Here is a 25,637-nt window from a genome sequence, read left to right as displayed (position 1 = left end):
TCTATGACTCTACTATGTGCTGTAGCAAATCCTGTTTGTGTAACAGGTGTTTGTATAATGCAGTTATTATAAGTTGCTATTTTGCTTTCAGAAAAGATCTCCTGGAAAATTGTTTACTGTACAAATAAAAGCACTTGTACACTGCACATATATTCAGTATTTTATATCACCATGAAAACTTATTTGCAAGAAATCTCAATATGCACAAATAAATGTAATGCACTTATTTCACCCACAAGCAACAGGATGTGAACATTTCATTTGTGACTGACTTGAATTTAGTTACTACAACGCAAACATAACTAAGAGCTATCAAAAAACTGATTATTTCTCTGTATCAAAAACATTGAGCAAAAAAAATTTCTAATTATATGTAGTATACTCATAACACCATGGGAATAAACATAAAAGCACAGGATTACACAGGACACCACTCACTGGTTTGAAGCATGCAGAACAGAGACACAAAAATCAACCTTTTCAGAAAATCCTACGCACACAACAATCTCCATGTATCATATTGACCTCCATCCCTCAGGTAGAACTGGAAGTTACATCCGTGTCCACTCCCTCTAACTTCACTGATGGACGAAATCAAAAATCTAAGATACGTTTTAGTTACAAAATCCGGGTAATAAAGCTGACAATTGCTATCCATTGAGGCCCAAATTTTCACAAAATATTTTGATCAAAAGTGTTGTCTAAATGCCTGTCTTCAAGCCAGACACTTCTGCTGCTTGAATCATTCTCTTTTAGAGAATCTAGAGTGAATCATGGAATGGGTTTACCATGCAAGACCTATTCAGCAACTGATTTCACTGCTCCAGATGAATAGCCATTGCAAGGTTTTGAGACAAGCTGAGGTCCTGAAAAAAAAATTCAAAAACCAAAATGCACAAGTCAAAAACAAAAACAAAAAAACCCTAGAACACCACACCTACGGATCTCCTTGGGGAAAAGTCTTAGGTGAGGTTAAAAAAAATACAATTAGCTATATTCCAACAGTATTGTATGAGCTTGCCTCACAAAGAACCCACTGTATTGCAACAAGCTGGAGCAGTAAGAAAGTTTTACCTGGAACATTTTGGTTTTTTAATGGAATCCACTGATCCAGTTTCTCCAAAGCAGCAGAATTTTTGAGAGTATGCCATCTGAGACAGAATGCCACTACTACTGAAAAAAAAAAACGTATATAGCATTTAGGGTATCTGATGTTTTATTTGTTTAAGCAAGCTACCCATTTATAAGACACGGCCTACTATGCATGACCATAAGCTTTTCCTTTTCATGAAGCTCTTGAAATTTACTTGTCTGGAATTATACGTATGCAGATAAAAAAGCCATGCTTCTAAATATAGTAAAATGCAAAAAACAAATTTATCATTGTGACTTGTGCACTTAAAAAGCAAAGTATTCGTTCAAATCGTATTGTCTTATCACGCAGGAAGGTTAAAAACTCCACAACAGCTTCCATTCACAGCAGTTCTTCCAAACATTAACTTTGACGGGTTGGTGTTCCTCTTTTGCTCCAGCAGTTGAGCACTCAGAATGCCACGGTGTGCTGCAAGAACTAGAGGAGGAAGTAACAGGCAAGTCAGTGTTCGGAGATTTTGGTAGGGGGACAAGTGCAGTCACACTGCAGCCATCAATGAGCTTCAAAAGGAATGGCCTAACTCCATCCCGACAGATGGAGGGACCCACAAGTTCAAATATTAGTAGTAACTTCTCTACTAGATGAAAAGCGCTCACAAAATTTTATGACGGGATAGTCAAGTCTCTTTCTGCTTTTGGATTTTTAGCAACAAATCTGATTCCTCAATCTCATTTCACAGTATTAGAGCACATCCAAAATTTATTTAGTCAGCTGAACAGTTCACATCTTGCTACCTATATTCTATCAATAACTTCCATAATCCAGCCATCACTTCCCTTAGCAATAAAGTAGTTACACCACCAACAAGCAGGACTATTCACAGTAATAATCTGCAGTAGAATAGAAAAGCAGTGAATATCAACTAAAGAATTACGCTTTCAATATTAAGATGCAAATTGAATTATATGTTAACAACAAGATAAATGTTTTTTACAGGTATTTTGATGATTTCGTTACAGTTGCATGCATTAAGTACACTATCAGGAATGATGATCATACCTTTATCTTAATTTTCCTTTCGAGAAACTGTGAAAGTTTAATGAAAGTTCTGACTTCTAATGCTCACACTGCTGGTGGTCAGCTTAACATGAATGGAGCCACTCTGTAAAATTACAAAGCGCAAGACTTGCAAACCAAATAAAGCAATTATACAAACAATACACCTCCATAACCAGTATCTACACTCCAACATAAATGCTCAAACAAAACTACAATTAAAAGTTATCAGTTTAAGAGAATTTAAAATTCAAGTTCTTCATAATCACCAATAGGCTGCCCAGGGAAGTGGTGGAGTCACCGTCCCTGGAGGTGTTCAAAAAACGTGCAGATATGGCACTTCAGGACATGGTTTAGCAGGCATGGTGGTGTTGAGTTGACGGTTGGACATGATGATCTTAGAGGCCTTTTCCAGTCTTCATGATTCTATGATTCTATCCTACATAGATATAATAACTCTGCAAGTTTCTAATCTGAATGCTTAAAGGGTAATTAAAAAAAAAAGAACAAGAAGTTTGTAACTGGTACTATTCTTAATAATTAGTTTCAGAAATGACAGTGACCATGAGTTCATTTTTTTTAATCCAATTTGAGAAAGAAACAAAAAACATTCAAGTAGCCAGATACTAAAGACACCATTTTTTTGGTTTTTTGTCTGTCTACTACAGAACCCACAGATACATTAACTCACTATCTTGGAGTAGCCTCCTTAACATCATCATCATTTAATTTTGAAGGGTAACAGAATTAGATTAGGCATAAAACCCCAGCCTTCTCAACTTTGCACCTCAGAAGGCAAGGCAGCAGTGGTAATCTCTCTTTAACATTGAGCTGTGCCTGCCTGGCTGCCATAGCAAAACACGCGGCACCTTACTAATAATGGGTTCCACTGAGTCCAGACTGCATTAGCTACCGCTGCAGTTGTTCAGCATCTGCTTCTCCACCCTGTAGAACAAATGACACATTTGTCAGAGTTGACAATTCACATTTAACTTGCAAAAAATATCAGTGATTTGTAATGCATTAGATTACCTGTAGCGATACCAAAAATGTTCTTACATTGTTAAATAGTCACCATAAGCGAAGAGCACCTGATCTAAACTGGAAGCAGTAAGAAGAAATCTCTGCTCAGGGCATATCAATGGCAGCGAGCAGGTCAACAGGTAATTAAACATCCACTAAACATATTCAAAACCTCTATCAAAGTTCTAGCATTTTCTAACATAGAAATTTCATGTGAAAATAATCAGCAAGTTGATTAAAATTGACAGCTTTTTTCAATACTTAGTATCCAAATTGTTAGCGTTTCCACTTTGAAATGATTAATAGGTGCTTTTCCTTTTGCCCATCAAATTCTCTCATTATTCACCTAGTGCAGGGATGTGAAGCAGAAACAGAAGCACTGAGGTCCAGAGCCTATGCAATTTAAAGTATAAAAAAAAAAAAAAAAAAAGAAGCCCCTCTAATCTAAAACAGAAGGTCACTTGCCTGTCACTGGAGATCTTCCAATACATTGCTTCTGCAGATCTATGTTCTTGAGAGGGTGCATGTCAGCACCACAGAAGCCAGAACCATCTTGTAACCTATGGGGCTGCACACATGACCTGTGTGGATTTTTGCCACCTTCCATGGGTCTTTCTCCCTGTATTGAACTACTCAATTCCCTGACTATTGCTCCTTTTAACACGTGACGCTGCAGTGTTCATATTACCATCTGTAAGTCCTATTTGATCAAGTAAAAGGAATGGAGGCAGCTGCCGAGGTATTGGCAGAGGTAGGATTAGACGGAAGGGGACTGGAGGAACCTATTAAAGTCTCCCCAGCCGACCTTCTGGTTCCAGTAAAGCTGGGGAACCAGACTATACATTTTTTTAATAGACAGTGGAGCAACTCATACAGTACTCACTGATTGTAAGGGACCTCTAAGTGAAATTAAAACTAGTGTAACTGGTGCCATGGGAAAAAGGACTCTAAGGTCACTTTTACAACCGATAGACTGTACTATTGGAAATGCTACAGTATCTCACTAATTTCTCTATATGCCAGAGTGTCCTTTGTCACTGTTGGGGCAAGGTTTGTTATGTAAATTAAATGCATATATAGCTATTTCTGAAGATTCTATTCAGTTACATATTCCTCCAGAAAATGCATGGGAAGCTCAGGTGTGCTTGCTGGCTAAGCAGAGTAACACGGGAGAAGATCTTCCACCCAGCAGTATCGCACGCTGCAATTCCTCCAGCATGGGCTGCAGCAACACCAGGACGACAAAAAATGTGGAACCAGTAAAGATCTCATTGAAACCAGGAGATCAGCCAGTAAGCCAGCCTGAGCACTGCAGATTTGCGCCCTCTGGTCCCAAACCCGTATTTTCTGCTCGCGTCAGACCCTGACGACAACGTTTGTTTCTCAGCGCTGGATTTAAAAGCTGCTTTCCTTTGCTTTCTGCTGGATTAACGGGGTCCGCTCATCTTCGCTTTCGAATGGGAAATCCCGAGCACCTGACGAAAGACCGAACCCTGCTGGACTCTACTGCTGCGGGGCGCAGCTGGCGGCCGCCCTCAGCCTCCTCAGCGCCCGGGTGGGAGCGTGGCCAAGCAGCCGCAACCGCCGCAGCACCGCCTCCCCGGCAAAACCGAGCCCTGCTATTGGCCAGCCGAGACCCCGCCCACCGGCTGACCCCGCGAGCCCCGAGCGGCCGTTGGGGATGGGCGCGCGCGCGGGGCGGCGCCTCAGGCGGTGGCGGTGCCCCGGGCGCGGTAGCCCGGCGCAGGTGGCCCCTGGATGAAGCTCCTGGGGTGTTTCTGCGTGTGCTTCAGCCGATGGGTGCGAGCCGGTCCCCCAGCTGTACCCGCGGACTTTGACCGTGCGGGCCGGGAGCTGGCACGGCGCAGCCTCTCTGCCTGGCTGCCCCGTGAGGGAGGCCTTGTGCTCCTCCCCTGCTTATGAACCCTGTGACTAATTGCAGTCACATCTGAAAGGGACAAAGGCCTCAAAAATTACTGCGTTTATGAGGGGTAAACATCCAGCTAGAGGAGAGCAACTGAGTCAGGACATTCGCATCATCCATGGACAGAGCAGGAGCTCAGCCACCATCTGTGCAACCGAGCAGCAGCTGGAATAACCAAGCAGCACTGATTTTTTTTCCCCCCCTCTGTAAGTCACAAGTGTCCTCTTAATGTCTGCAAACTCTCAGAACCTGTAAAGGATTGTTGTGGTATAAATACACGGGACCTGAGGTACCACTGCTACACACACAGCTTCGGGAAACGAAGCAAATGTACAAACAGCCTGTCTACACATGCTGCACCCGAACAGCTCCTGCAGGTTCCTGAGGCCTTGCAAGAAAGGCTGCTGAGTCATCCAAAGAAGGTGCTGAAGACAGAAGAAAAAGTAGTGGGTGAAAAAAAGCAGTGAGACTTTCTCTGGAAATCTTTCAAAGCAATCTTGCATAAAGCAGTAATAAAAAAGTAGTTATGAAATAAGAGTGAAACCTGACATAAGCAGAAAGGACAACAGTGAAATGAAAGTGAAACAAATTAATTTCTACAAATGAAGCCTGCAACTGAGGAAAGCTCCACTGTGAGCAGAATGCTGTAGCACGTCTCTGAGGGCACGATTTGAATTACAGGAAATTTTAGGCTGAGAAAGGACCTCTGGAGATACCTGGCTTCCATTTAAAAGTAAGGCATTAAATCAAGGGGCGTGTCAAGCCAAGTCTTGAATATTTCTATTGAGGAAGCTCCCACTACGTCTCTGTGCAATATATTCCAGTGTCTAATTGTTTTTACAGTGAAGAATATTTTTTCTTATAGCTGTACAGAATTTCCCCTGAAGAAACATGTTCCAATTGCCTCTTGTCCTGTGCACCCCTATGAAGAGGTAGTCCAAAAACCGTGGCTGGATCTCCCCTGAACGTTCTTTTCTCTAGGCTGAATAAACCCAGTTCCTTCAAACATGTGCCAGGCTCTCTAATCCTGTAAGAACCATGTTGGCCCCCCACTGGACCCTCTCCAGGGTTTCACTCTCTTTCTTAAGCTGTCCCGGACCAAAACTGAACTCAATAATCCAGGTGCTCTCTATTTGCTCCATTGTTTTGCTACAAAACGTGAGATTGAGTCAAGATCTGTTGCTTTACCTCAGAATCACGCTGAGGTTCCCTAAAACCACGCGATGGGAACCAAGCCCGCTCCTGAAGCTCGGTGACATCTGCCAGATGGGTGGAACCACATCTCAGGGAGAGACTGTGCCAACAGCCTCAGAGACTATCCCGCAGACTCCTCGAGGAAGTTCATCACACGCATCACAGCCTCCTGCTCTGCACGCAAGATGCAACTCTTCAAACTAAAGAGAAAAACAGGCACACACAAAAATGTCTTTAAGAGTAAACCACCGGAAAATGCAAGCTGGCTTTCCTTCCCTGATGGCCTTTTGCGGGTCTGCGTTCTGCCCACAGGGGCACACCCTGCAGATGTCCGTGCAACCCTCCGGCTCCCGCCGCCGCGGTGCCTCGCCGCCCCGGGGTTGGTGCCGGAGAGCCCCCGGCGCAGAGCCCCGGGCACACCGGTGACCGGCCCCAGCAACTCGGGAGCTGGGAAGCGCAGGACCCACTTAAGTTTATGTTTGCTTTTATTTTAAACTCGAGGTTTCCCTTCCCGTATTCGGGAGCGACGCGCAGCCGCGCCCCGGCAGGTCCGCGCCGCCACGCACCGAGCCCGCAATCGAAACCGAAAGCGGCGCCGGGGCTGGCATAAAGCGGGGTGGGCCCGGAGCGGGGCGGGGGACGCGCTCCTCGCCGACACCGAGCCGCCCGCCGGAGATCCCGGCCGCCTCCGCGTCCGCCGCCGTCCTCCAGCGGCAGCAGCGGCGTCCCGGGCCCCGGGCGCGGCCAGCGCGGCCATGGCAGAGCAGCCCCAGGACGAGCGCTTCCTCTACCTGATCTCCTGCTTCAGGCCGCGGCTGAAGCAGTTCATCCGGGTGCAGCCGGTGCTGGACCGGCTTCCCTCGCTGAGCGCGGCGGACAGGGAGAAGGTGCGGGCGGCCACCCTGCAGCGGGGCGAGGTGGAGGGGGCGGAGGAGCTGCTGCGGGCCGTGGAGCGGGGGCCCCGCGAGTGCGGCTGGTTCCACGAGTTCCTGCAGGCTCTGGAGCACGGCGGCTGCAGCCTGGCCGCCTGCTACGTGAACCCCAGCCTCAGCCAGCTGCCCTCGCCGGCTCAGGAGGCGGACCACGACCTCTGCGTGCACTTGGTGCAGCTGCTCCATAGCACGCTGGTGGACAGAATGCAGACCGTGCAGGTGGCCGAGAAGTGCCTGCAGATGGGCATCTTCCAGGACGAGGACCTGGATCGGGTAAGTGGCGTGCCCGGCCTGCCCACAGCCACTGGCCACCCCTGGGGCAGGTAGGAAGCCTCAGCTGGAAATGACTTTCTAAGTGCAAAAATGAAAGAAGAGTACCCAAACTTGGGGGAAAAGGGAAAGGTGCTCCAGGTAAGCCAATGAAGACCATTGGCAATGGGCCAGCAAGTGAGATGTCAGCTAAGAACCAGGGAAAGAAAAATGCCATGAACAGAGGGTTAGACCAAGTGAGTGTCTAAGTGGAAGGAATATGGCGGGCTCTACTGTTACTTACCATTTTGCCACAGACCTTAGGCTCAGAAGACCATTAAGTGTCCTCTGGCCCATGAACCATACCAGAAAGTAGTGACGGCCTGTAAAATCCTAGAGAATATTTGAGCTGGAATAAAGCAAGACCTTCCCTCCCCTTTTTTGACATAGGTTCTCTAAAGAGCATCATACTACACAGTGAAGCTGAGCAGAAGTACCAGTTAGACAAGAAAGACCAAGTGTTAAGCTTTAATGAAAACTTTTGTCAGTGTTTACTCCATTTGGCTAAGAATAACTTATCTGGACTAGTGTGAAACTTATGTGGAACCCATATAAATGGGTATCCTGAAGCAGTGTTAGAAAAAGAAATTAAAATACTTGCCATAGCAAGAAGGGGAAAACTGTCAACCTGGGGTGGAACCACATCATCTGTGCACTCTGAGCTTTTGCTTTAGATAGTCTAATGCTCCATCTCAGTTAAATGACAGTCATATTTTTATCTTGTGTGCCAAGTAGTGGTGAGGGCCACCTGCACCCTAAGGGGTGGGGAGCCAAGCGTGGTAACACAGCAGGCAGAGGCAGGGGCGTTTTAGGAGGGTACCAGCTCCATTCCCTGGCAATGGGTTCACATGTTTCCTCGAGTCATCTTTTTGCTGCCGGTGTTTTGATGAAGCCCTCCATCACCCTTCACAATCCTGCCGGTTTCAACTCCAACAATGCCTCAGCTTTCTTAATGGATTTCTATATTCCTTTTTGTTTACTTCTCCCTACTCCTACTTCTCATGCACTTCCTTTTAGTGTTCAGCCTCAGTGAAGGATTTCCACTGCTTATGCCTGCCCAATTTCTTGCATATCAGGATGGATGATTATTGAGCCTCAAGAAAATTGGCCTTGAGGACTAAACACCCGTCTTGGACTGTTTTACTTTTGGGATCATCGTTTTATTCCTCATGTGATCACATGTCAAGCTCTGCTCATGACAGCCTTGAGCTTCTCCGAGGGCAACAGCCACTTCCTAGAGGCTTAGCTATTGTATCTTTAAGTGGGAATGGAGGTGATGAAGACAGAGTTTAAGCAGGGAAATGGTCCGTTTTATGTGTGAGGTCATGTTACAGATTAAGTCTGAACTCTGGTAAACTGTATGACATCAATTCTCCTTAATCAAGGTTGGCTACTCCCTAAACCAGTGTGAATACCAATCATTATTCCACGATAGTAATTATTATTATATAGTGGTTCTTATTATAACCGTTGTGCAGTACTGCCAGTCTCTCCAATTAAATTTCAGGCCTCGTAAGTTTTATATATCCTACCCGAAACCAGATGGGATAAACATGAGATTGGACAAAACTGCAGTAAAGTCTCTTCTGATGAGTGGCAGGCCCACTTAATATCTTTATTTTTAAGCATGTTTTAATGATGCCAGGGAAATGCTTTTGTACCTGTACTAGTCTAACATTCCTGAACCATTTCCAAAGTCTGTCTCAGGATTGTTTTCGGTGTTTTATTTTCACCAGATCCATGCTGTGACTGACAATCGTGGGAACAGAGATGGTGCAAGGGAGCTATTGAGCAGAATAGTGCAGAAGAAAGATTGGTTCTCTCCTTTTTTGATTGCTCTGCGTGAAACCCAACATGGAGGCCTTGCAGATGATTTAAGTGGAAATACAGGAGGTAATAATTTTATTTCACTAGTACTAATGTGTGGGGTTTTAGTCTCTCTTTTTTGTACTGTTATTTAGGAAACAGTGCAGGGTTCTCACCGTATTGATTTCACTGTGACACTGAGACTAATGCTTTTGCTTGTCCGGGGACTTCAAAATCAAGTTATTTAATAGCTTAGTCACTGGATTCTTAAACACTAAAAATCCTCATTAAGCAATATCAGAATTACAATAATACGTATATAATTGTAATTAAACTGAAACCTTTTATAAGCTATTGGTTTTCAAAGCAATGTTTTTATAATCATTAAAAATATTCTGAAGATTAATTTGAACAAACAAAACAAACCTTTTCTGGATTTCTCCTTCAACACAAGGATTAGTGTTTCTTTTACAAAATGGTTTAGAAATATATGCAGCTTTTTAAAATACACTGCAGTGTGTCTCCTTGGGGATAAGACATTCATAAGCTAACTATAAATAATAGAGTAAACTAGTAAAGAGATTATTTACAGAAATTAAATTTAAAAAGCTGTAGGTTTTTGGCTACTACTTTTTATTCCTGTACAATGATTATGATATTGTAAAATTATCCCAGTGCTCCCCTGGATTCTAAAATATGAAAAAGGAAGCAGCCACCCAATACTCTGTCCCTCATTTTTTACTGGGCTCCACATATGTTTTATAAGATCTTTGAGACTGAAGTTTTTTAGCAGATTTCCCATTTAGCAGCTTCAGCCTTCTCGGTCAAGGAGCTCACTAGAACTATGTCTCTGTACTTTCGGTTGCTGCATATGAGACAATGCATTAAGATTGGAATGAGAGAGGCATGAAGGTGTCTCTTCCAGCTGAGGACAGGAATCAACCTGTCTTTTGCCAGACACAGATAAGCAGCTGCTATATTTGAGCGTGCGGTTAAAAGGCGGTTGAGTGTGCCAGTCTGCAGGATGAGACCAACCAAGTCAGAGCCTCAGAAGATAGTTCTAAGTGAAAGTCAGATGCTAGGAATAGCTCAGCAGCTACTGGGGTCCTAATTTTCATTTTGTGTTTCAACTTTGTCAGGCTTAAGTTCTTATCTTCATTACTTAGCTATCAGTAAGGAAAACAAAGTACTAAATATTTAGCAAATATGAAAATTATTAAAATTCTTTCCATATTTTTCTTTTAAATCCTTTTCAAACTTTGCATTTCTGGATTTTCAGTGTGGTACAGACCATATCAGGTGAAACTTAAGTTTAATTCGGTTGTTTGATGCAATACTGAGTGGATGCATTTGTTCCACAGTTTCTCAGTAATCCTGGGCAACGCAGACCCTAAAAGAAACTGTTCAGATTCATATGTAAAGCATAAATTGTGTTGCTGTTACCAGAGGATAAGAAATTTTGCATTTACACAGTCCTGTACATGTGTAGATATGTAAAGTGTATGATTGCTGTAGCATCCATTGATATAAGGACATAGACGGGAAACACCAAGATTGGGTATTTTGGAAGGAGTAGAGTGGTGCTACATTTTATTACTCTAGGTTGATCACAAATGATTTGTTACGGTAAAATACGTTGTTATTAGCAGACACCTACACATAGAAATTGAGAACTTTATAATAAAGAAGTACTGAAATAAATTAAACCTATTAATTTCTTTAAATTTGATTTCTAATTGCAGAGTAATTAAGTTCTAAATCTGGAAAACCCTGGAATGCAATCTTACACAGTTTTTTCAAAAAATGTTTACAATTTATTTAACAGCATTTTTTGTCTTTGGAGCATGCCTAGTTCTGTATGAGTGTAATAAAAATAAAAGAACAGAGAAGTCAAAGAGAAATTATTTCCATATTTGAAATAAGACAAAGAAGTGGAAGGAGGGAAAACATTTTGTGAAAGCTGTGTCAGGTTTTCTGTTTTATGGGCAAGTTTTGAAGTCCTGCTGTAGGGTACATCCATTCATAAGCTTACAGGACCAATGGAACTGATAAGGTAGGAAATGTGGTCTAGTCCACAAATTTAATTTTCAGATGTTTACAGTGACTGGAAATATTTGAGATTTATGACAAACAATTTTCATAATAAGTATTTATTAGAACATCAAAATTCCAAACTGTAAGTCAAGACCAAGACCATATGTTATGCTGTTACGTGCATGATGAATGCAGGTTAGTTCTATGTTTTCTGTGGTCCACACTAAAAGAAATTACATGTTTTATAGTGCTGTGGAATTTCTATTTATTTTCTAGGAACAGAGAATACACAAAATGGAATGAAGAACAGTACAAAAGAAGAAACAGAAGTTGCAAGCCAACCAGGATATGCTGTAGTGGAAGATTTGAAACAGCAAGAAAATGTGAATGATCATTTCATCAGTGAGAACAGTGTATTGGAAACATCTATTGTAGTTTCAGGTGTGTCCACTAACTGGTATTTTGTGCTGGTACCAGTTAAACTTTAGTAACTGCAGGTAACTGAGAGAACGTTCTTGGTGCATTAGCTCCCGTCTTGCTCAAAAATTCAGAAACATATGGTACTGTCGAGGTAAAGGGAATGAATAGAAAAAGTAAATCTTGATTTTTTTTTTTAAGCAGTAAATTCCATTTCTTCCTATGAATTAACAGCAGTAGCAATTTAAAGGGTCAGATCTACAAATTTGTTCAGTTCAAGGAGTTGCTCTAGGACGAGAATATGTTGTCATACTTGTTCAACTTATTCATCAATGACCTGGATCAAGGGACAGAGTGTACCCTCAGCAAGTTTGCTGATGCTACAGAACTGGGAGGAGTGGCTGATACACCAGAAGGCTGCGCTACCATTCAGAGATACCTGGACAGACTGGAGAGTTGCGTGGAGAGGATCCTGGTGTAGTCCAGCAAGGGCAAGTGCAGGGTCCTGCACCTGGGGAGGAGTAACCCCATGCACCAGTACAGGCTTGGGGCGGACCTGCTAGAAAGCAGCTCTGCAGGGAGGGACCTGGGAGTGCTGGGGGATGACAAGTTGACCTTCAGCCAGCAGTGTGCCCAGTTGCCAAGAAGGCCAATGGGATCCTGGGTGCATTAAGAGGAGTGTGGCCAGCAGGTCGAGGGAGGTTCTCCTTCCGCTCTACACTGCCCTAGTGAAGCCCCATCTGGATTCCTGCGTCCAGTTCTGGGCTCCCCAGTTCAAGAAAGATGAGGAACTACTGGAGAGAGTCCAGCGGAGGGCTACGAGGATGAGGAGACTGGAGCATCTGTCCTATGAGGAGAGGCTGAGGGAGCTGGGCTTGTTCAGCCTGAAGAAGAGAAAGCTGAGAGGGGACCTTATAAATGCCTATAAATATCATACGGATGGATGCCAAGAGGATGGGGCCAGACTCTTTTCAGTGGTGCCCAGTGACAGGACAAGGGGCAATGGGCAGAAACTGAAGCAGAGGAAGTTCCATTTGAACATGAGGAAAAACTTCTTTACTTTGAGGGTGACGGAGCACTGGAACAGGCTGCCCAGGGAGGTTGTGGAGTCTCCTTCTCTGGAGATATTCAAACCCTGCCTGGACAAGGTCCTGTGCAACCTGCTGTAGGTGACCCTACTTTGGCAGGGGGATTGGACTAGATGATCCCCAGAGGTCCCTTCCAACCCCTACCATTCTGTGATTCTGTAAAAGCTGGTTCAGAAACCAATTTGCTACCACAGTGCAGAATGGCTTGGGAGGACAGGGCCAAAAAATCTGTAGCACATTATGTGCAGCCTTTGTGTAGACATTTTCTGTGTCCTGATTGTAGTGATGATGTTTTATCTACAATGGGCTGCTCGATTCTGTTATAATTGAGCAACACTGATGATCTTCCTTTCCTCCTAAGTAGCCCTTTTAACAACTTAAATGAATAATTTATTTCAGACCTATTCAGGATAGGTTTGTACTAGCCAATGAAAACATTTGGCTTACATTAACAACTCCTCCCAGTGTTGACAAAGTTTAAATCAAGAGGAATATTTCTGTACCACTATAACTGTAGCTGTACTAAGTACTTCTTTCTAGAAGGCTGGTAATTCTATACTGGAAAACATATTTGGTTTTGCTAAGTCCTTTAGTGCTGTCCAACAAGTAATTTTTCTGTTTACTTTGAGGATTTATATTTACAGAGCATCAAACAACCTTTGTCACTTACATCACATGCTCAGAAGTACCTTTTTAGTACAAATTTTTAGAAATTATTGTGGCCTGTTGTTCATATGGATCCACTTTTAAAAATGTGTCTTGGGAGCTGATGATGAGCAACAGCAGTTACCAGCAACAATTCCCAGACATAGCTGGAAACCAAGGTTTCAAACATATGCTGTATGATTAAGGAATCATTCATATGTGTTACAAGTTCAGATGGAGCTCAGACAATAGTTACAACTGAGATAAATCCTGCCTGAAATTATTTTAGTGGGCTTACTCAGCCAAAGGAGTAAGACAGCTAAGGCTGCTCTTTTTTTATCAAACATGAATAAATAAAAAAAAAAAATTTGGCTCTGAAAACTGCAGCCTTTCACTGTGCAACAGTAGTAGCCTATTTCTCATTTAGCATGATATTAACAGCATATCACAATGTTTTGTAGCAAATAGTGAATTATTAACTACAGCAAAAATACCAACTTGGTTTTCCTGGATTAGAACATAATTTGGCAGTATAAAGAAGAGGTGCCAGATATTTAATGATGATTCAGAATGGATGAAACTGAGTTATCCACACTCTTAGGATTCTTTCAGGACAAGGCTAAGGCTCACTGAGGGCAGGTTTTCATTGCTGTTAGCCTGATCTTTTACCTGACTCTTGTCAGATTGAGGGTTACAGGTAACTAGATCTATCAGCTGTTAAGTAGCCTGCACAAGCTAATTCTAGCCTGAGAACTATGGTCTCCTCAACACTGAACTGTACTGAAATTAATTGACAGTGGGTATTAGCAGTTTGTGCAGCTGAGTGGATCTGTTCCATGAAAAAATGGTGCTAAGGGTGTACGTACTACATGGATTCTAGCAGATTGGTTCAGATTGACTTCAGTCTGGTGTGGAGTGTATGCCTGCAAGTGGTGGAACACATCTCATTTGGTTTCAGCTGACAGGGGTTCATTTCTTGTGATCTAAACCAGCTCTGTGACATGAACCAAAGTAGTGTAAGTGGGGACAACTGACAGATGCACTGTAAATGTGCACTTCTGAGTTGAACTAAACCAGCAGTGTAGATGCAACCTAGCAAGGGCTGCCAGGAGATAGTATTCATAAAGATGGCAGTAGAGTAACTGGCTCACATTCAGCCATCTTGAAGTGCAGTAAGCTTTGATCTCTATGCACTTATACACACAGACTTAACTGCACTCAAGTCTTTTTCCATTTCCATCCTTTCTCATGATCTCATAAGACTGCATTTTTAGACTAGGCAGCTGAAAATACAACTGGAGCCCAGACTCTACTTCCAAGTAGGTTGGGAACCCACCTGATTTGCAATTTGATGCTGTCAAGTGTTGTCAGTTTTGCAGTACCCTCCCACCATTCCTTCATGTATTGAGAAGGACAGATTTCAACGAGAAAGAAGCTTTTTCAAGTCACTTGAAATTACTGCAATTTGCATTGTGTCTGAAGCCTTCCCTGACCCTTTTATTGGAGTAGCTGAGACAGAGGGAGTCAGAAGATATGAGGGCAGTTGGGTCATAAAGACAAAGTAGAAATAGATCATTTAGCCTAAGAGAACTAGAGAGAAACGTGTATGTGAAAACACAGAGAAGAAACTGCACACACAAAAAGCAACACAAAAGCAGTAAGTTTGCATGGTCAGACATAAAACACTTGGATTAAGGCTACAGTTACCTGTATGAATAACAATTGAAATAAATAGCAGCTCTGTTTTTCAAGGCCTGTTTCATAAAAAAAAGTTGATTTGAACAAATAAGTACACTGTAATTAACTGGAGGTTTCAATAATGTCTCATAAAATGTCCCTTAATGCTTCACATTAGATAAACTGCTCATTAACTTGAAAGGGCCAATTCTAATAGCCTGTTTATATTTTGGTCCTTCATTTTTATTTTCTGATGTTTGAAACTTGTTCTGTGACATAATGTAGCACAGGACAGGAAAGACTTCTTTAATTAATATTGCATAGATCCATTTTTTTTTTTGTTGCATTCCATTGTCTTTATACTTACTTTCTTACTTCTTAGTGCAAAGTGACTGAAAATCTTTCTGCGGAATATGCTGTGTTACAGTGTGCAAGTAGCACTGTAAGGGAAGACAAGTGAAAGTGGTGAAAACAGCTGTTAGAATACCAACTCCTTTATCATCATTGTTTTGAAAAGACTTACTGGGGTTTTTTTATAATCCAAGAAAGTTACCACAGTTGAAAAAGGAGGACGTTAATCTATTCACCTTTCATTTGGAAGATGAGTATTTTGCATTTCACTTCACCACTAACGTTTTCTGTTGAGAGATTATTTTGTAATGCATGCTGCACATTGTAATTCAGATAATTATGTATAAAACACTTTGTGAATGCATATTCTCTGCTGCATATACATCTTTCAGTAGGTCATTTTAGATGGGAGACCACATGGACTAGATACATAGAATTTTAATTTTGTCCTCTCTCTCCTATCCACATGGATTCCTAGAAAGTGAAAACGAGAGATAGCAGTGTTTTCTTCATAGTTGGAATTCCCACTAATGCTACTGAATAGTTTGTCACAGGTCTTTGAACATAAGTTATAACTGGTGAGATTTTCTTCTTTTTTCAGGACAATGCTGTCTGTTAATGTGATATTAAATGCATGCTGTTATATAGTAATAGGGAAATTTTATATACACCAGTCTTCTGCTGTGAATATATTTTAAAGTGCCTTTCTGTTGTTTGCATTGATTTCTAGGAGACCAGGCTTTTAATTTGGGTGCTTAAAGTCTTTAATGCCTTTGTCCATCTTAACACTTCCTACAGGTGATGGTGATTGATAGTTGGATCAGATTCTGAGATCTCTATGGAGTAAATTAGGAAAACCGTAGGACAGCAAGACAGACATTTGCATCACTTTTCATGGTTATGTTAGAAAAACTAAAAATAAAGACTTAAACTAATACCTGACTTCTAGTGGTAGCTGAGGTAGCTTCATTTCAGTTGTCTGTATTATACTTGTACTGTGAAATAGCAGGTTTTTTTCTGCTATTCATTCACCTTTTAAGGAGAGCAAAACTTGTGTAAAGGAAAGTCAAAGCTTCGTATTTTTACTGAACACAGACTGGGTTTAATTTCCACCTCACTTACCCAGATTTTGCAGTGTACATTTCAGGAGTACCATTCTAAGACACTGTAACTTCCCTTGGGTTCTAAACTCTCATTCACAGCATTTATTTTGCTTTATTAATTGTTTGTTGGAGACAATAAGTTGAGGACAATATGGATATGGACCATAATGGGATATTCATTGGAAAAAACTGTGAAAAACTTGATAGGACACAAGTTCACGAGGTAATTAAGCAAGCTTGATAGGACACAAGTTCACTAGCTAATAAAGCAAAACAGGTCAATGCTATTATTCTGAGAGATTTCTTATGCACACTGTGAGCTCAGTTGCAGAGTGCTTCAGATAAGCTGACAGTGCAGGGTGAGGCTGTTTGCAGCAGATTTTTCTGGAAGAACTGTGTGTCTCTTTAGACATTAAAAGGACTCAGTTTTGGAAAATCTAGCTATATAAATTACACTTGAGAAAAAAGGTCGGTGTAATACATCAATTGCCCAGCAGAGGGAGATCTTAACATTAGAATATCTACGGTAAACTTCCCAGATTTCCGTGGCAGTGTGCAGGTCTTCTATCGGGTGTAATGGGATTGTGGGTCTCTGCTTTTACTTGCAAACAGTTTGGAAGATCTAATAATTCCTCTCTGCTTTTATTTACCTGGAAACTATGGTTTACTCTTTTCATGTTACATGAAGAAACCCTTTAAAAAAAAATCACATTTCTGGTTTTGATTTTCTTCTGCTACAGATATAACTCACATGGCTTACAGGCAGTAAAAGACAATGTCTTCAGTTTGCCAGCAGCGCTGTGTATGCAGTAGACAAACATGTTTTTCTTTTGATTTTTTTGACTCTTCACCTCTCTGATAAGATACAGTAAAATAGGACTAAAGGGGATCATGCAGGCAGTCATGTCTGGACCCTTGCTTTCAAGCAAACAGAACATAGATGCCTGACAACAATAAATCATGACCCACGTTGCCTTACTTCTGCTAAGTTTTGGATTGTCATCTTCTGCTCCATATTTTCTTCCATGAGAAAAAGAATTGTATTGTTCACATTTTTTTTCTTTATGTAAGAAAATGTTTACTAGAGGAAATTATACCTCAGCCATCCCTGCCAGACATTTATCTAGCCTATTTTAACAACTTAGGGAGAGAGCAAATATGCTTTTGCTATTTATATTTGTACAGCAAATATACTATACTACATTTGTTTATGTTTTTCATTTAGAGTCAGATGTCTCCATAGGAGATGGAAGTGTCAGTAACTTGAATGAAAACCTGGGACAGAGCTGCACAACCAGTGATTCAGGTACGTTTCCCTTCTGTTATTTAGTAATTGCAAAATAAGCTCTAGAGGGTAAGCACTCTGTGAATGGGCTAGAACAAAAATCAATGGGAGGCTTTCACTGTGAACTCTAGTTTACCGTATTTAGATGCCAGACTTCCTCTTATTTTGTTGGAAAACAGATACCATTTTTATGGGTATGGACTTAAGTCCCAGCCCCAAAAGAGCTGATTTACTGAGATAGCCTGAATAGGTCTCTAGACATCGACATTATACAAAATGATCAGTGATGCAGAATGATAGAATGATAGAATCATAGAATGGTTTGGGTTGGAAGGGACCTTGTAGATCATCAGTTCCAACCCCCCTGCCGAGGGCAGGGACACCTTCCACTAGAGCAGGTTGCTCAAAGCCCCATCCAACCCGGCCTTGAACACTTCCAGGGAGGGGGCAGCCACAGCTGCTCTGAGCAACCTGTTCTGGTGCCTCACAACTCTCACAGTAAAAAATTTCTTTCGTATCTATAGGATAGAATCACATAGGCTCGAAGGGACTCCAGATGTAATCCAGTGCGGCTGCCGATACAAGTATTCCTAATGCTGCCACATTCTTTTGCTCTGAGAGGAGCTAGATTGTGCCCAGCCCTTGCACAGGGTGAGAGGGAATAGGACATGCTTTAGAGGCATCTAAGGGTGAGGAGAAGCAGTTCCAGGGTACATGCAGACCAGTAATGAAGGTCCACTCTGGACCTAAGTAATTTACTAGCCCTATTTGTGAAAGAAACCTAATCCATGGAGGTTACTATCTGAAGACCTTGCAAATCTCACATTTAAACATATGTGCAAGTTCTAAATATAGTTTTAAACTAAATATTGGACTGTGTTTACATAATACTTTGCAGACAGACAGGAACTTGGTATGTATATACTCTGAGCCCAGTTAAACACTGCTGTTGTAAAAGACATCCCAATTTTTTTTTGTTCTTTTTTTTTTAATCTTAGACCACAGGCAGAATGATTTTGCAGCTGTCCACCATGGTGAACAGCCTGTGTTTGCCCACACAGAATTCAAGAGGAACCAGTTACCTCTTGGAATCTAGCCTTTATAAAGTTTGTGCTGGGGCTGTGTCTTGTGCAAGGGGTAGAAACAATCTGGGTACCTTTCAGGCCAGCTCTGCCTAATAAAGCTAGTATTAGATTAGTAAAGTAAATGTAAATGTTACATATCACATGCCCACAAAGTGTTTACTGTAAATACTTTTAAAATAGTTTCAAGCTTTTTAAATATTAAAATCCATATGTTTTGTAAATACACAGAAAATTCAGTATACCTCAGATCTAAATTGCTACACTATAGCTAGGATTTTAGTCTATGTATTGCTGACTCTGAAGAATATACTTTACACTTCTGCATCAACTAAGGTGACTCATCAGTCACATTGTATTTTTTTCCTCACTGTGTCACATGAAATGTCTGGGCACAGAAAATTCTCTGTTCTGCAGACAGTCACACTGTATCAGTTAGTCAGGCTGATATAGGCTACTGGTATGTGGCAGCACATGTATGTATGTGTGGCCTGATCCTTTTAAGATTCCTGAAAAATCTCCCATAAGTAAATTAGGCATTGGCTATGTCCAGTAGTCCAGCAGAAGAAAATAAATCACTAGTTATGTGAAGAATGCAGAGTTTTGTTTTTCCAATGTTTACTTGCTATATATTCTGTTTACGTGTGGGGTTTAAAAACAACTAGTTTAAAACACGTTCATGCTTTTTAATCATGCCTAGTAAACTCAGTGAGAGCAACTACAAGAATAAAATCTAAGGAGATACAGATGAACTTTGTGATATTTATGGATTTTATGATTTGAAATTTTGCAGTAAGGCTGTTGTATTAACAGATATTTGGATAGCATCTCAATGCACTGACATGATTTGGATTTTAATGCAAAGAATTAGCATTAAATGTGGATTTAGTCACAGTTTTCTGTGCAAGGATCATTTTATATTTAAGAAAAATGTTGGAATTAGGACAATGGAAGAATAATTCTCATGTTTCTTTTAGTGCAGGGCAGCAATGCATATGAGCCTTGTACAAAGGCAGACAACTTCCCTAAAGTTACACTGTGCACAATGAAAATTCTTTAATGGAATCACATCCTGTGAAAAGATTCCTGTATTAGCCTTTATCTAATCAGGGGCTGAGGGAGTTAGGAGAGAGTGAAGTTAAATATTTTTTAGGCCTGGACAGTTAACTGAGGATGTTAAGGAACTGATATTTAACCAAACAGATGGGTGATAAAGTGCTAGTTTCAATGTGATTGAACTATTGAAATTAGCCAACCAGAAAGCAAACAACTTTCTTCCTCAAAAGAGAGTAGTAGAAGTCAGATAAATAACATCAAGTACTCTCTGGTGTGAGTTTCCTTGTGTTCCAGGCAGGACTGCACTCACACTAAAAGGCAAAACAAGCAAAAAACACTTAAGAATGGCATTCGGATGTTTCCATCAGCAGTATTTTATCAAGCTTCATTACTTTTTGTTAGTGTAATTTTATTTAATGGAATCAGGGATACTAGAAAAATACACTTATTTTGTGTGTAATGTATCAGTGATAATAAAATCCTCATGATTCTTCATTTAATGATATCATTGGGAAATAAAACTATAGGGGTTTTTTTTCCCTCATTTTTAGTCTGGTAGAATGAATTTGTGTCTTTTCCTCACTGAGGACAGTTAATGCTTGGAGGGTGATTTAAACATATCTGTAGGAAAAAAAAAAAAAGCCCAAAAGTCCATTGAAATAAATCCTTCTGTTATTAATATATATAATTTCTGACTTCCTAAATATATGCAAACTCAAGAGAATTGATGTGCTTTTCTTACTGCCTGAAATAATGCAACAGCATTTTTCCACTTCTAACTTTCGAACTTTGTTTGTTTCAGGTGTGAGCTATAGATCTGAACTGTCTGCCATTGCATTTTATATGATAGATGGAAGGTTTTGGCCTTCAGGTGGCAAATGTATATGGCTTTTTAGTGAACAGCTCAATTGTATTATGTATGAGTCAGTCTGGAAGCAACGCAGTCTACCATGAATAGGTGTGATACATGCTGCAGTTAGCTCTAGCTTGTATGGGCAATTGAATTTTCTTACCTATTTGATCTTCATACTTTATAACTCCCTTCATCATTTTTTTTAAGTGGTCCCTATCTCTTTTTCTTTCTATGGCTCCATCCTTTTTTCATCCTCTGGGAAGTATTTAAAAAGGTAGCTCACTTACAACCAAATAAATTTCAGTATTGATGAAAGACAACTTCACATAAGATTGGCTAGATTATAAATACTGCTTCTCTGAACGCAATCTTTGTTGGTCCCAGTGCTACTGAACTGTAACATTTGAATTCATACATAACAATAGTCATGTCAACATAGATGGGTGAAGACATACTGTGGCGTATTCCACATACCCTGGCTGGTAACTGGATGTAAGCAGTTCTGATCCAGCGTTGCAGAGTCCATAGAGCAGCATTGCCTATGCTAACATGCCCTGTTTCTATTTATTCAGAAGATGATTCTGATAGTAGATTAATATTTTTCCCTTTGACATTTGTCCAGTATTCTGATAAATGTTCTATGTCTCCTGTTTGATACTTCTATTTCTTTGTACCCTTAGATGGAGATGAAGTGGAGAGCAGAGCTTCACCTGAGCCAGATCTGATCCTGAGAGATTACCAGATGGAAGTTGCAAAGCCAGCACTGAATGGGGAGAATATTATAATATGTCTCCCTACAGGCAGTGGTAAAACCAGAGTGGCTGTTTACATTACCAAAGATCACTTGGATAAGAAGAAAAGAGCATCAGAGCCTGGAAAAGTTATAGTGCTTGTTAATAAGGTATGTTGGTCCATTTTTTAAAAAATAGTATTTTTCAAACCTCATGCACTGTTAATATAGAACTTGTAAAATTAATATAAACACATTTCTCAGCTTCTTCAGATGTAGCTATGTTTAAAGGCATACAGCTCTAGACTGTCACCTCCATTGCACCATCATCATGGTGCAAGCGTGAATTATTTTAGTTTACTCCAGTGCAAGTGCAAATTTAGACGTGCTCTAATAACGACATTATTGGAAAAAGTGCGATTTCATGATAGAATGAATAAAACTAAAATCATACTTTGAAAAATAAAAATATTTTTCACATTCTGTGTTTGGATTTGATAATGAAGGCAACCTAATGAATCTCACAGTAGTTAGGGAATATTCTGTCAGATATACTGATAATTGCTGTAATTTTTATGGTTAGATTTAGCACACATAATATTAAGTAATCTGTTATAATATTAAAAGAGAAATAAATTTAAGGATTTTATTAAAAGGATGAAAGATATGCATATTGTGCTATAAGAATAAAATTGATAGCATGTTATAAGCTCAGTTAAAGAGCCAGAGCATGCATGGTTTGTTCTTTCTAAGGCACAGTTAAGCCAAAGTTCTTGGGACAAAAAGATTTCGTAGGAGCAGTTGGGAGGGGAGGGGTTGGTCTGGGGATTTTTAGTGCTTGGTTTTGCGTTTTGTGTTTGGTGGTTTATTTTTTTAAATCCTACCCTGCAGTGAATAAAGAGATGTTTGCTTTTTTAAAGAAGTATATTTTGCACAAAGTGTTATGTTCTTCTAACAACATTTCTGGCAAACAGGCTGCAAACAGCATATATAATCCTATATATGCTCTGCTTTAAATTCTTTGGAAACTTTTATTCAGGTACCATTGGTAGAACAGCATTTACGAAAGGAGTTTAATCCATTCCTGAAGCGTTGGTATCAGGTCACTGGTTTAAGTGGTGATTCTCAGCTGAAAATCTCATTTCCTGAAGTTGTCAGAAGAAATGATGTCATCATCAGTACAGCACAGATCCTGGAGAATTCACTGTTAAATGCAGCCAAAGAAGATGAAGAAGGTGTCCACTTATCAGGCAAGTTTTTAATTCTTTAATTTTTACAGAAGGGCTAAAAGCATGTCTCTGTTCTGGAAAATTGCCGAGTAAAAATGTGCCACATAGAGTAGTTAATGGTTTTTTCAGTTGACTGGCTTGATAAATGCAAGCTGAGAGTCAAAACCAGATCTTACTTGATAAGCATGCAATTTTTTCAAGCCAAATTAGACTCTTACAGTTCATTTGTACTAAATATTTGTTATGCTTCCTTTTTTGTCTAGCTCAAGCATGAGTTCATGCAAATGCAGCCATACTGGTTCCACTTTCCAAGCTTGGTAGAGCATTGAGTTATATCGCAAAGAAGCCATAAACAGGATGAGAAAAAACTATAAAAAGTCAAATATAGTTGGTAGCTTGAGAAATACAATGGAACACAAGATAAAAGTCAATCTATTATAAAAGTTGTATTCTTTAAACTCATTATTTTGCTAACGTACAGACATACGGTTCCATATGAGGTTGGCAGATATAGTGGTCTCCTACAACAGATAAGGAAGTCGAAGAAAACAAAAGGTACAAGATGAGATGAGGTAAAATTGTTTACCCAGAATACTGAAGTGGCAGCTATCTATGGGAGATCAGAAAGGAAATGGTATTATCTCCCAGTGATGTACAAATAATGGAACAGCTCATGACTTCAGTCACAGAATTTGGGCTGCAGTGACCCTTCTCTGTGAGATGTTAACTTCTCCCCCTACCCGCATGCAGTCAACTCTTTTTTTAGATGGGGCAGGTTGTAGCTGAGGGGAGAACTGTGATATTCAAAATAATGGATCTGAGATGAAACAAGTACTTAGGTGCCTCAGAATTGCCTTCCCTCCTTCAGAATGCCTTTTTATTAACCTGGGCAGAGTACTAGAGATTTTCTTATACTTACTTCCTTTCTACTGCACCTAAGTTAATAAACCTTTCTAAATCTGAATCATTTGGGAATACCATATAGAGGCACCTGAACATTTCTACAGGAGCTGCTGACCTGATTAGAGTTGGGCTGAGTCCCAAACAGCTTTTAATGAAGTGGTTTTTTGAGTGGGTTTCACACCTTGCAAAGTTTCCATCATAAGGAGCTGTATTTTTTCCAGAATTGAGGTGGCCCTGCAGACAGGGCCTTGTTTCCTTACACCTGTGCTAGTAAGTTCAGCTGGACCAAAGCCAAGCAAGCCTGAACAGACCCAGCTCCATTTTTATGGCTATGACTTGGTTAACTTGCAGCCTATATAAACCATCCTAATCAGTTATTAGGTTTTTATTCCTAAATTCTGTTCATACTTTTTTCATCTGTTTCCACCGAGGTCTGCATTACGTGTAACATGGAATTCCAGCCTCAGTGAAATGAAGGGGACTCTCTTAATTGCATTTTACCAAATGTTTACCCTCTTTACCAACGGCTGAAGTCACTGTGTGGACTTTCTAAAAGCTGTGTATCACTTCTTTAGTAGAAGCACATCTCTTCTGGTGGGTTAGGTTTTTCGTGAGTGTTGGTAGGAATATGCATTACAGAGATGATGGTCAAAATCAAGGAGACTAATTTCATGTTGGCAAAATAAATGAGAAACTTCCAGCACTGCTTCTGAAGTCTTGCAATATGTAGAAGTCTTAGAAATAAATAGAAATTTAGGTTTGAAACCACATCACTCTAGTCCAAACTGGCTTCCTGAACCACTTGTGTAAAGACAATCAGTTTTCCCCAGTGACATGGAGCACTAGTTTGCTTTCCTAGCGGTGGTCTTTGGTTAGCCTTTAAATGAAATTTCCCTTGTTCAGTCTCCACCTTTCTTTAGGTTCTTCAAAGACAAAGTTACATGCATTTTTGGCAGCAGAAGGTCCAACTAAGAATGTTCTAGATCTCTTAGTTTCCAACTTCTGCTGCCAGTTGTTGCAAACTCATTTGGAGTAACACAACAATTTGAGCACACTAATGTATAAACAAGAGCATGGAAATTGCCCAGATTAAAAAAAAAAAAGGGGGGGGGGGGGGGGGAAGAGAGTTTAACCCTGATCATTTCAGTGATCTGCTTTACAGTCATTTCCACAAACATTTGTCGAATTGTAGGAAACAATGTTGAATTAGAAATGTATTGGTCAGCTAGGGGAAAAGTGGGAGCTCCATAAACCTTGCTGTTAGAGAAAGAGAGTAATGTTTATTATGAGTCTTTCGAATCAGAACCTTGAAATATATGTCACTGGCTGCATAGGCAGATAGGTTAAAGAGATGTTTTGTATGTTTGTGAGAAATTTAAAACAAACAAAAAGTAATCTTATTTTTCTGTATCGTACAGTACTTGTTGCATGTAAATATGATCTGACTAAAAAGCACATAATACCAGTCTGAATCTTCATCAGTTTCCTCCGCTACAAAAGAGAGATGACTGGTAGTGCTCCCACCATCTGTTTGTTGTTTCCAATGACACATCCATAAAGTAATATAAATCTTTTAATTGGACAGGAATAGGGAGGAAATCTCTGTGTTGCTATAAAATGGAAGCATATTTTGATCAGGACAGGCCTTTCTAGAACATCTGAAAGGCTTCTAACATGTTATGTATCTTCTTGTAAGCAAACAGTATGCAGTTTGTCAGATACAGTTACGGATATAAAAGATACCATTGAGTTAAACTATGGTATGTTTTTACCACTGGTTATTAAAAATATCTCTCTGAAATTCTTTACACCATCAAATTGGTTTTGCAAAAATAGAAAAGCTTTTT

General features: G+C 40.5%; 1 protein-coding gene and 1 long non-coding RNA gene across 3 annotated transcripts in view; one reads left to right on the top strand and one right to left on the bottom strand.

Annotated features, from left to right (window-relative positions):
• Positions 1 to 7,161, bottom strand: LOC142362408 (uncharacterized). 2 transcript variants are annotated; one of them, XR_012765057.1, is made up of 5 exons: positions 7,082 to 7,161; positions 6,285 to 6,490; positions 3,024 to 3,094; positions 2,153 to 2,588; positions 1 to 1,570 (listed from the first exon to the last, which is right to left on the bottom strand). It is a non-coding gene; the product is annotated as an uncharacterized LOC142362408 (long non-coding RNA). The 2 variants fall into 2 exon arrangements; XR_012765056.1 differs by having other exon boundaries at positions 2,153 to 3,094.
• Positions 6,902 to 25,637, top strand: part of IFIH1 (interferon induced with helicase C domain 1) — a 29,822-nt gene continuing 11,086 nt past the window's right edge. Inside the window, exons 1-6 of the mRNA XM_009934085.2 lie at positions 6,902 to 7,495; positions 9,268 to 9,424; positions 11,648 to 11,812; positions 17,878 to 17,958; positions 21,609 to 21,829; positions 22,698 to 22,908. Coding sequence (XP_009932387.2) covers positions 7,046 to 7,495; positions 9,268 to 9,424; positions 11,648 to 11,812; positions 17,878 to 17,958; positions 21,609 to 21,829; positions 22,698 to 22,908 — 1,285 coding nt within the window. The 5' untranslated portion in view covers positions 6,902 to 7,045. The remainder of the gene's footprint in view (positions 7,496 to 9,267; positions 9,425 to 11,647; positions 11,813 to 17,877; positions 17,959 to 21,608; positions 21,830 to 22,697; positions 22,909 to 25,637) is intronic.

Source organism: Opisthocomus hoazin, chromosome 9 (assembly GCF_030867145.1).
Source record: "Opisthocomus hoazin isolate bOpiHoa1 chromosome 9, bOpiHoa1.hap1, whole genome shotgun sequence".
NCBI lineage: Eukaryota > Metazoa > Chordata > Aves > Opisthocomiformes > Opisthocomidae > Opisthocomus > Opisthocomus hoazin.
The sequence above is the reverse complement of the archived record's forward strand: the minus strand, read 5'-3'. Positions and strand labels throughout refer to the sequence as shown.